General features: G+C 40.5%; 1 protein-coding gene across 1 annotated transcript; it reads right to left on the bottom strand.

The window, feature by feature from the left end:
• Positions 1-723: 723 nt before the first annotated feature.
• LOC137375075 (extracellular calcium-sensing receptor-like) lies at positions 724-7,415 on the bottom strand. The gene is made up of 6 exons (XM_068041703.1): positions 7,342-7,415; positions 4,502-4,793; positions 3,485-4,315; positions 3,097-3,324; positions 1,741-1,864; positions 724-1,637 (listed from the first exon to the last, which is right to left on the bottom strand). Exons 1-6 carry the CDS (start codon positions 7,413-7,415, stop codon positions 724-726), a joined length of 2,463 nt encoding a protein of 820 aa, XP_067897804.1.
• Positions 7,416-12,004: the final 4,589 nt, after the last annotated feature.

Raw genomic sequence — 12,004 nt, 5'->3', positions numbered from 1 at the left:
GCGGTTACACCGTTCAGGAAGAGAGGGAGTGGGTGAACACAAGGCAGACTCGGACGAACTGGCAGGCAGTGCAAGAATCCCCTGGGGATGTAACACTCACAAGTTTGTCAGTGTTGAATACCAGTCAAGATGATGATACCTCGTGGGATTGCAGTCAATATGGGAAGACATAGCTGCACAAGAGACACAAGAACTTTTTTAAAATATCGATGTTATAGGAGATTCGGTCAACAGGGGGATAAGCAACGACAGGCGTGAATTCGTTGCACTCCTGGTGCCAGGTTAAAAAGATATCACTGAACGGATGCAGTGCATTCTGCTGGGGAACTGCAAAAAGTCGTGGTCCATGTTGGAAACTACGGCATTGATAGGAACATCCTACGGTTTCAGGTGCGAGAAAAAAAGACGTCGCCACAATGCATGAAAGAACAGGACATCAAAGGTAGCACTCTCTGAACTGCTGCCAGTACTACGGGCTAATAAGTAGAGAAACCACGTAATATTAACTCTAAAATGTTTAATAATTGCATGTCAAATTTTAATTCTACAATTTAAAATCGATGCTTCGAGCACATTATGATACGATAAGGGACGAACTTACAAACATATACTTGAGCTTGATAGATGAATCTATTTGTAGAATATGTGCTAATTGCTATACAAATCCTTCGAAGTACTTATTTTGTGCCAGTGAAGATTCATACAAGCGGGTGTTATCGTTCTTTAAAGCCGCTCTTCAATCACTTTACCCATTAGATTCCTCTTTGTATTTTTCTCCGGAGTTATCATGATAATGTAACACTTTGGAGCAAAAATGCAAAGCAGCAATCCGAAACTGGAGGCCAGAATCGCAAACACTTCCACCGCTACAGTGTATTTCCCAGGAGAACTCACAGAAGCCGGAATAAAAGTTATCCAAACAGCACAAAAGATAAGCATGCTGAAAGTGATACATTTCGCTTCGTTGAAATTATCTGGCAGCTTCCGGGCGAGAAAAGCCAAAACAAAACATACGCACGATAACAAAGCGATATAACCTGATACAGAATAGAAAGCTGCCGAAGAACCCGCATCGCATTCTAAAATAATAATTTCCCTGTAATAGTTTGTGTTCTTCATAGGAAATGGCGGCGCAATCATCAACCAAAGGGCACATATTAAACCCTGAACGAATGTTAGTAGGAAAACACTTAGACGCTGCTGTTTTTGACCAAACCATTTCATCCTGTTACTGCTGGGATGCGTGGCCTGAAACACCATCAGCACAAGGATGGTTTTAACCAAAACGCAGGAAATACAAAGGACAAATGTAACACCGAACGCTGTGTGTCGTAACATACAAGACCAGTCAGAGGGTTCGCCAATGAACGTAACTGAGCACAAAAAACAGCATATTAATGCTAAAAGAAGGAGGAAGCTCAGCTCGGAATTGTTCGCTTTGACAAGAGGTGTTTCTCGATATCTAAAGAAAAGAACAGTTATATTGATAGCCATGCACATTCCAATCAATGCAAGAGTCACCAGAACAATTCCCAGGATTTCTGTAAAAGCCAGATATTCTATTTTCTTTGGTATACATTGATCTTTCTGATCATTGGACCAGGAAAGGAAAGGACATTTGATGCAGTCTGCGGAATCTAAGAGAAATGAAGAAAATAATGAAAATAAATTCTTTTCAGATATCACTACAGACACTTGCTGAAACATGCATATTAAAGTAAAATCAATATTTCGACTCACTTGTAGTGTTACTAATTTCCCCATCCGCACAGGGATTGCAGTCAAAGCAACAAACAGGTTGCCCTTTTCTCGCCGTCTTTCTCGTTCCAAGAGAACAACCTTCAGAGCATACCGCATGGGGGATCTTCAACGAAGGAAACGATAGATTATCTACCTTGTACTGTTGATAGATATGCTGCAAATGCATTTATTCGTAACTGTGTCTTCATCGGCAAATTACATCTATACAAATAAGGTTAAAGTTCATATTGTATTCTGAGATCTTCATATTTAAGTGCAATGTTTTACTGACTTGAATCCTCCAAATTTATGAAGGTCAAGGGATCTCTCCCTGGCCACTTTCTAACATTCGTCACGCAATTAATATCCTCCGAAAGAGATTAACTGGTCATTTCTCTCCAGTATTGTTTGGCGAATATTGCTGTCCGCCAAATATTTGCTAAACAACAAGGAATAAAGTTCAAAAACAAATATTTTGCTGTGCAGTTCTGGGTGCGTCATGAGGAGGTGAATGATGGGCTATTGGTGACGTGTTAGCTTGAGTTTAATTTTTAAGTTGAACTACTCTGAACACATATTTGCCCAAGACCCGAATCAGTCATTTTGCCAGCTCTTGAAATCTTCCGAGTCTATCATTCCCGTAGATCTGATGTTATCAACACATTTTCAGGGCTTTCGGCATTTGGTTTTACGAGTGTGGGATTTTCTTATCCACTAAAAATAAAGGGGGAAATAGGCAGTACCTCAGATTGTAACGGCGGGAACGGTGGGAGCGGTGGCCTTTACGCATTAGAGAAAAAGGCACACATCCCTGGAATTCGCAGCGAACTATATCTTGCCAATCAGGAAAAAAACATCCATTTACTCCAACTGTCAGTTTTCTAAACTTTAACCTTTTTTCTCCCATATTACCCGTTTATCTTTTGCATAATGCGTCTTAATAGCTCCAACTTTCTTCTGTGAAATTTTATCAAATGATGCTTTGAAAAATTAATACATCCTCCCTTGGCCAAATGCAATTTCACCTAACCCACCAATTGGAAAACTGATGGGTCGGGTGCAACAGTGGTTTTTCACCCCACCAGATTTCACTCTCCATTGCCTTCTGCCAGTTACCATAGGTTTTAGCCCTTGGCAGAATCTGGCAAATTTCCAATCAAAACATATTAAATTAGTAAATGCCGAGACCCTCTGTAAATGGCTGTAAACTTGACCTAGATATCAGTTTCCTTGGGCTCTACCTATTCATAGTCATTATTTTTATCTGGTCAGAATGGTATTGGCAAATAAAATAATGAAGCATGAGTAATTATGAAATGCAATAAAATTACACGAATTTTCAATTGGCAGACATACCTCCTGGCCACCACCGCTCCAAACAATGTGCTTCGGATTCAACACCAGTTCTTTTCCCGGAGGTGCTGACCCATTATAACGTCCAACTATCTTCACTTCAATATCGCCGTTTATACTCATTTGCCAATTTACAAAGTCGTACCCGGCTACTGGATTGCCATTATCATCAAAATACACCTTCTCACCAGTTTTCGTTGTGAAGTGTACGGACTTCATGTAATGGAGAAGCTTCAGAAAATAATGCGACAAATTTCGTCATGAACCTTACATGTAACCAAAGGTACTTTTCATACATTAATCAAACAATATTTCCAAAACATTACTTCACGCTTTTCCCCCTTGATTTTGCAATTAAAGTGAATTAAATTAAATAGGGTATATGATCTACCTGCCACGGTTGAAAGTCTGTAACATATGCACATGTATTATTTATAAATGGTCCTTTGCCATTTTCACATGAATACATGCTGTGCAGTGCATGGGCGAAGGTATAAACTGCTTTATATACATTGTAGCAACTGCCGTCCACAGTTTGATCAGTAAAGGCGTTGTGTATTTCATGCAAACTTTCATTTCCAGTACACTGAGGGAGCTGAGAAGGTCCTACTCGGCTTGTAGTGTTATCCAATATTAGAGAGCATCCGAACGTCGTTTCCCAAAACTCCCTTACCAAACTATCACCAGGGAACATGGAAGGATGAACACTGAGCAGGAAGTCCCGCAGTCCTGGAACTTCTACCGCACGCACCGCAGTTCCGATTGCCCCAGTAAGGAATCTCGATCTTTTTTCTGGAGCAATAATATCCGCTGTAATCCAAGCTTCACTTCCAATCCATTGTATTCCAGTGAGGTTCTGCCGTAAAATCTCTCCAAATAAAACGCGCATTTCCCCCGATGGAGCAAAAGCCACCACGACTTTTGTAGTTGACCCTTTTATCACGTTGACAATTCGCGTAATTTTTTCTGCAGGATCGGTTCTAGAAAATGATTCAGAGAAGGCAATGCAAATACCGAAACTCACGGCAGCTTCAATAAACGCGTTCGTTCCCGATCTGCCATAGTCATTGTTGCTGCTAATGGTTCCAATCCAAGTCCATCCAAACCTCTTAACAAGTTGAACCAATGCCTTGGATTGATGGTAGTCACTTGGTATTGTTCTATAAAAAGTTGGATATTCGTTTCGATTACTGAGACATACACACGTGGAAAAGTAACTAACCTGTAATCAATGAAATACGGAACAATTAAATAGATCATTTGCATGCTGGTGAAACAAGCATAATTCGAGGAGAGAGTAATACCACTGAGCCAGGTCTGTACTTTAAATATACTCCTAGGTATATATCTAGTAATTAATTGGTTCAATTTGTTTGATAGTGACTGCAGTAATTTCACCGAATCTCACCATTGGCATTTTAAATAGACCGATTGTTCTTGCCACTGCCATTGATGCTGAGGATCCAACGCAACCAACAATACCAGCGACATTGAGAGACCCGTTGCAGACTCGACCCACATATGCTTCTTCCTGCCCATTAACGAGAGCCAGAGCGACTTTTGTTGCAATCTTTGGGGACGCGCAGTCATCGTAAAGTCTGTAACCCAAAGTAATGTTGGGGAGAAGTGTTGCATCCTTGTTTATTTCCTCTATTGCATAAAGCATGGCCTGCGCACGGCGAAAAGACCTTAATCTAAAACTGAGGGGCAAACACAGTTGGCATTTAGAGAACGTCATAATACCTAACAATATTTGTAAAGCAAAGAACAGCGAGATCCACATTCTATCCATTCTCTACGTATTTTTTCTTGGATTTATTAGTGACGATGTTGTATTAACAGCACCTAGTTTCGGTTTCTATTTTTGTGCAGTGCAGTGCTTGCTCGAGAGCCTGCTATCATTGTAAATTTTAAACGATGTAGCAGTTCAGAGTAGTTGACAACCTGAACCTGAATACAATATAGACGAAACCAATGTCGCAAAATGTCACTTGCAATGAATGCATGTATAAACATAAACATGGTTTTCATTTAAAAGTTAATAGAATCTATGAGCGTTCATATACAGAGCTGAACTGACCTCCCACATTTGGTTTCTTCTGGTGGTTTTCGAAATAACTTGATCTGCTCAAACCTGTCCCAGTGCATAGTAAACAACCCTCCAAGCACAACATCCCCATCCTTTGATATGTTGGGCAGATGGAATCGTTCCCGAAGGGTGCAGGTTAGCTCATCTGACCCCCATGAAAAAGGCAGCATCAGTAGCACTCCCAAAATAAGCTGAAACATCGCTGTATTGAAACTAATTATTATCAATTGCCTTGGAACACGATAAAGATATTGGTTATGATCTTTATATAAGAACAAAACATGAATTGCTCGAGCATTAGATTCAAAATGTCGGAAGAGATAATCTCAATAGGGAGCTTTGTTTTACGATTTTTAATTGAGGCTGCCTTCGGGAAATTAATGAATATCCCAAGTAAATACTAATGCCTCTGTGACAGCGAAATACTCCATAATATCCCTGTCTCATTTTCTAAGTGATCATTGCATGATTCACATGTAAGGGCATTTTTTTATTCTTTCGTGGGAAGTGGGGGCATCGCTGGCAAAGCCAACATTTGTTAACAATTTGCAGTTGCCCTTGACAACAGAGGATAGGCCATTTCAGAGGGCAGTTAAGAGTCAACCACATTGCGGTGGGTCTGGAGCTACATGTAGGCCAGACTAGGTAAGGAAAGCACATTTTCTTCCCTCAAGTACATGAGCGAACCAGATGGGTTTTTATGACAATCAATGGGACTTTTATAGCACCATTGCTGAGACTACCTTTCAATTCCAGATTTTTTATTAATTAATTGAATTTATTAATTCAATGTAAGTTCCACCAGTTACCATGGTGGGATTTTGAACCTGCGTCCCCAGGGCATTGACTAGGCCTCTTCATTACTCATTCAGTGACATGACCACTATACCACTATGACCCCATGCTACGCAGTTTCACTATACCCGCCTATAGCGCCCAGTCTTTAGAAGAAAAATGAGAAGTAGTCACATTGAAGCCGATAACAATCTTAAGGTGCTTAACAAGCTGCATGTTGGAAGGATGCTTCCCCTTGGATGGGGATTATATTACGGAGATATGAGGCTAAGAATAAGGGGTTAGTCATTTAGGACTGAGACGAGGAGAAATATCTGCACTCAATGGGCTGTGAATCTTTGGAATTTTCTGCCCCAGCGAGCTGTGGATGCTCAGTCGTTGAGTATGTTCAAGGCAGAGACCAATAGATTTTTGGATACTAAGCAAATCAAAGGATAAGGGGACAACATGGGAGGGTGTTATTTGAGCTGATCAGCTTGATCTTACTGAATGAGGAAGTAGATTTGAAGAGTGAAATGACTTACTCATGCTCCTATCTTTTATTTTCCTATAGTTGACTTGTGTGTGTGCTCCAGACCTTTGGCTGTCAAACTAAGTTTACGACATGCTTTTTAGCAGCTTTTCAAAGTTTCCCTGCCACTTTCAAACATTTTTTCTGCATCTGCTTTGAAGTTGTATAATTTTGTTTTTATTACCTCTCCTCATTCTTCCTACAAAAATTCATCACTTCATATTTCTCTGTGTTAAATTTCATCCACCATGTGCACATTTCACCGATCTACTTCTGTCCTGCTGAAGTGTGTTACTATCCTCCTCATATTTCTGAGATTGGTGAAATCTACAAATTTCGGAATTATTCCCTGTGTGCCCAAGTGCAAGTTGTTAATGCATATCAAAAAGAGCACTGGTCCCGAAAACGAACCTTGAAAAACACAACTGAATACTTTCCTCTTGAAAAACAATGGTTCTCCACACGTTTCTATTTTGTAGCCCTTAGCCAATTTTGTAAACAGACTGCCACTGTCCTTCTAATCCCATGGGCTCTCATTTTACAAATAGTGCTTTGTCAAATGTCTATACCCAACATCAACTGCACTCCTCCCGTCAAAACTCTCAGTTACTTTAGCAAAGATCTGCTTGGTTCTCTACTATATTATGATCTTTACAAATTATAACAAAGTGTTTACAGCACAGAAGCAGGTCATTCAACCCAACAGGTTTATGCCAGTGTTTATGCTCCACACGAGTCTCGTCTCACCATTTTTCATCTAACCGCATCAAACTACCCTTCTATTCCTCTCTCTCTCTCTCTCTCTCTCTCATTTGCTTATCTAGCTTCCCCTTAAATCCAGCCATGCTCTTACCTCAAATACTCGTCAAGGTCGTGATTTCCACATTCTAGCCACTCTCTGGGCAAAGAGCTTTCTCCTGAATTCATTACTGGATTTATTAGTGACTATCTGTCATTTATGGCCCTTAGGCCTGGTCTCACCTGCAAGTGCCTCTCTACGTTTACCTATCAACCATTTCATAGCCTTTAAAACCTCAGTCAGGTTTCCCACGCTCCCCACTTTATCCTCCAACACCCCCGCCCCCCAGCCCACCTACCCCAGTCTTCTCTTTTCCGGAGAAAAAAGCCCTAGCCTGATCATTCTTTCCTGGTAGGTGAAACCTCTCATTTCTGAAACAATTCCAGCAAATATTTTTGCACCTTGTTCAGTGCCTTTGTCTTATTTTTATATGACAACATGACATGTTCACTGTACCAAAAGTGTTTTCTAGTTAATATTTTATACAAATTTAGCATACACTGCGTTGTGTTTCAATACTTTACCTCTAGAAATTAAATCCAGTGCATTGCTTTAAAAAAAATCTTTCTCTACCTGCATTACTACTTCGAGTGATTTATGTATCTGTACCCTGAGATCCCTCTGTTCCTCTACCTGATTTAGACACTTCTTTTCCAAGGGGCATGTGGCCTCCTTATTCTTCCTAACAAAATGTTCTAGCTCATATAATATCTATAATCTTTCTCATCCAAGGATCTCTACCTTTCCTCCTCGTGAGAATGTATCGATAGTGTAACTGATCCATCTCTGCATTGAAGACCTCCCAGTTTTCAACACTAAAATAAAAGCAAAATACTGTGGATGCTGGAAATCTGAAATAAAAACAAGAAATGCTGGAACCACTCAGCAGGTCTGGCAGCATCTGTGAAAATGTTCCAAAGAAGGGTCACTGACCCAAAACGTTAACTCTGCTTCTCTTTTCACAGATGCTGCCAGACCTGCTGAGTGGTTCCAGCATTTTTTGTTTTTATCCCAGTGTTCAACTCCTGTTTCATAGACCATAGAACATAGAACAGTACAGCACAGTACAGGCCCTTCGGCCCACAATGTTGTGCCGAACCTTTAACCTACTCTAGGATCAAACTACCGACATACCCTTCAAACTACTATCATCCATGTACCTCTCCAAGAGTTGCTTAAATGTCCCTAATGTATCTGCTTCTACTACCACCGCTGGCAGTGCATTCCACGCACCCACCACTCTCTGTGTAAAGAACCTACATCTGACATCTCCCCGAAACCTTCCTCCAATCACCTTAAAATTATGCCCCCTGGTGATAGCCCTTTCCGCCCTCTGGCTATCCACTCTATCTATGCCTCTCATCATCTTATACCCCTCTATCAAGTCACCGCTCATCCTTCTTCGCTCCAATGAGAAAAACCCTAGTGCCCCCAACCTTTCTTTGTAAGACATGCCCTCCAGTCCAGGCAGCATCCTGATAAATCTCCTTACCAATATGTTGATTTCAGTACACCTGGGCCAGATTCACTTTCAACTCAATGAAGTTCGCCCTCTTCCAGTTAGGTACTTTTACACTTGATGGTTCTTTTTCGTTTATTATAATAATGCTAAACTTGATGATATGGCCCACATTCTGCACGCAGCATTGAAGCAATGGCACTCGCCGCTGACCTCGAAGAAAGCTGCGAAGAAAGCGATCTCTGTGGCATGGATCCCACCTTTAATAGGTAAGTTTTGATAGGGTACCAAGTCAAGTACACCTCCAGGCGTCGAGCAACGGTAGTCATAAATAGAGTTAGCAGTCCGTCACATTGAAGTATTCTTACAGACAGCAAAACAGAAAGTAAAATGCACTGATTATCTTTCCCTGATAATAAATTTTACGAATCAAAAGCATGTGTTTGGAACATATTCATTAGAAGTTTAAATGTCATAAATAAAATTTTAAAAACATAATTTTTCTTATGTTAAAAAACGTGGAAGTTTTATTAGATTGGGAAAATTTGACATTACACAGACAGAAAATTATTTTCATGTTTTCTTTTTTCCATTCTGGCAGCTGTGTGCTTCTGTACAACACAGACACCCTTAAAAAGCTGATTGATGATGCTGTCTGTGTAAATTATTTGACAGTGGTAAAGTATTCGAAACTATCTCATAATGCCATTGCAAGTCTTCAGCTGAAGCCACAGACTGTGCTGGATCCAACAGCAAGAAACAAATGAAGTACAGAAAGTATAAGTGTTTTATAGAATTTAGAATTATGGATCTCAGTGATGGATATTCATACTGTGCTCCGTACTTTCAGGAGCCAGAAAGGTTATTCAAATGCATTTATGACTTAGTATACCATTATTAAGGCAGTTAAACCTCATTAGCAATGCATAGCTTTTTGGGGGGTGATTTAACAGCAATTAACTGCACATGGGCGGTCACCAGTTTACTGAGGAGTGATGAGAGCAAAGGCCAGCAATTTAGCCATCATTTTTAATGCATAATCCGGGCCATGATGACCACTGTTCAGCTAAATGCTCCTCATTGAGGCATGCTCCGCTTCATTCCACAGAACTAGATCCAACACTCTTCCTTCCTCATTGGGCTGCAAACACATTGATCAAGAAAGTTCTCGTGCACATTTCAAGATTTCCTTCCCGCCTTGCCATTTACATTTTTATTATCCTGCCCTGTAGTTCTTGCATCTTCCCACATGAATTTGTAGAGTGCATCAGGGATTGTTACTTAGAGCAATACGTTGCAGAATCTACTGGGGAACAGGCTATTTTAGATCTGCTAATGTGCAATGAGGTAGGATTAATAAGAGATATCGTAGTTAAGGATCCTCTGGGGATAGCGATCACAACATGGGAGAATTTCAAATTCAGGTTGAGGGCGAGAGTTGTCTCAAGTGGGCTGGTAAAATAGTCTAAGGGAAAGGTCAGTGGATGAGCAATGGCAGATAATTAAGCAGATATTTCATAACGCTCAGCAAAAATGGATCCCATGTCAAAAAGAAGGACTTGATGAGAGGGATGAACCAGCTGTGGTTAAGAATCGTGGCCAAGGAGAGTATCCAATCACAAACTAAGGCATACAAAGCGTTGGAAAACTAGTAGTGGGCCAGAGGATTGGGATTCTTTTAGGAGCCAGCAACCGATGACTTAAAAGCTAATAAAGAGGGAGACAATTGATTATGAAAGTAAATTGGCAAGAAATATAAAAACAAACATATATAAAAATATACAAAAATAGAGTAGCTAACGTGAGCATGGGACTGGATAGTTGATAACCAGGAACAGGAAAATGGCAGATAATTTGAGCCAATATTTTGCATCAGTCTTCATGGTGGAGGACATTATAAACATCCCACATATCTCAGATAAGCAAGGAGCTAATCAGAGGAAAGATCGTGTAACATTCTCTATCACGAAGGACAAAGTAATGGGACTAAAGGCAGACAGGTCGCCAGGACCTGATGGCCTAAATCCAAGGGTTTTAAATGAAGTGGCTGCTGAGATCGTGGAGGCACTGGTCAAAATATTCCAGAACTTACTGGATTCTGGGAGGATCCCAGCAGATTGGAAAACCGCTAATGTGATACCCTTGTTCAAGAAGGGAGGGAGAGAAAAAGCAGGAAACTATAGGTCAGTCAGCCTGAAATCGGTCGTTGCGAAAATGTTAGAGTCCATTATTAAGGAAGAAATAGCAGGATGCTTAGAAAAGCTTAACACAATCAAACAGAGTCAACATGGTTTGGTGAAAGGGAAATCATGTTTGACAAATTTGCTAGAGTTCTTTGAGAATATAACAAGCAGAGTTGATGAAGGGGAACCGGTGGATGTAATGTATTTAGAGTTCCAGAAGGCATTTGATAAGGTGCCACATAGAAGATTATTGCACAAGATAGGAGCTCACGGTATTTGGGGTAATGTATTAGCATGGATTGAGGATTGGTTAACTCACAGAAGACAGAGAGTCGGGATTAATGGGTCTTTTCAGGTTGGAAAGACCTAACTAGTGGAGTGCTGCAAGCATCAGTCCTCGGGCCTCAATTATTTACTATCTATATTAATGACTTGGAGGAGGGGCAGACTGTAATATATTCAAATTTGCTGATGATACAAAAATAAGTGGGAGGGCATGTTTTGATGAGGACATAAGGAATCTCCAAGGAGATATAGATAGATTGAGCGAGTGAGCAAAATCTTGGCAGATGGAGTTTAATGTAGGAAAGTCTTTGGTAGGAAGAATGAAAAGGCAGACTATTATTTAAATGGAGAGAGACTTCAAAAGAGTGCAGCACAGAGGGATCTGGGTGTTCTTGTACATGAAACACAAAAAAGTTAGCATGCAGGTGCAGCAAGTAATTAAGAAGATAAATGGAATTTTGGCCTTTATTGCTAAGCAGTTGGGGTTCAAAAATAGTGAATTCTTGTTACAACTGTACAGGGTATTGGTGAGGCCGCACCTGGAGTACTGTGTACAGTTTTGGTCCCCGTATTTAAGAAAGCGTATACTGGCATTGGACGCAGTTCAAAAGAGATTCACCAGGCTGATTCCTGAGATTAAGGGGTTGACTTATCAAGAACAGCTAAACAGGTTAGGCCTTTACTCACTAGAGTTTAGAAAAATGAGGGGTGATTTTATTGAAACGTACCAGATTCTGAGGGGGCTTGACAGGGTAGATGTTGAGAATATGTTTCCACTAGTGGAGGAATC

The sequence above is a fragment of the Heterodontus francisci genome, chromosome 11 (genome assembly GCF_036365525.1).
Source record: "Heterodontus francisci isolate sHetFra1 chromosome 11, sHetFra1.hap1, whole genome shotgun sequence".
NCBI lineage: Eukaryota > Metazoa > Chordata > Chondrichthyes > Heterodontiformes > Heterodontidae > Heterodontus > Heterodontus francisci.
Note: the sequence above shows the minus strand (reverse complement) of the source record. Positions and strands in the feature narration are given on the sequence as shown.

Excerpts from the sequence above, each read along its gene's own strand:
- LOC137375075 (XM_068041703.1), bottom strand. The coding sequence starts at position 7,415 with ATGAATTCAGGAGAAAGCTCTTTGCCCAGAGAGTGGCTAGAATGTGGA. Across the intron at positions 4,316-4,501 it reads GTCTATTTAAAATGCCAATG|GTTAGTTACTTTTCCACGTG; the intron begins GTGAGATTCGGT and ends CATTGATTACAG. Across the intron at positions 1,638-1,740 it reads GGAAATTAGTAACACTACAA|ATTCCGCAGACTGCATCAAA; the intron begins GTGAGTCGAAAT and ends CATTTCTCTTAG.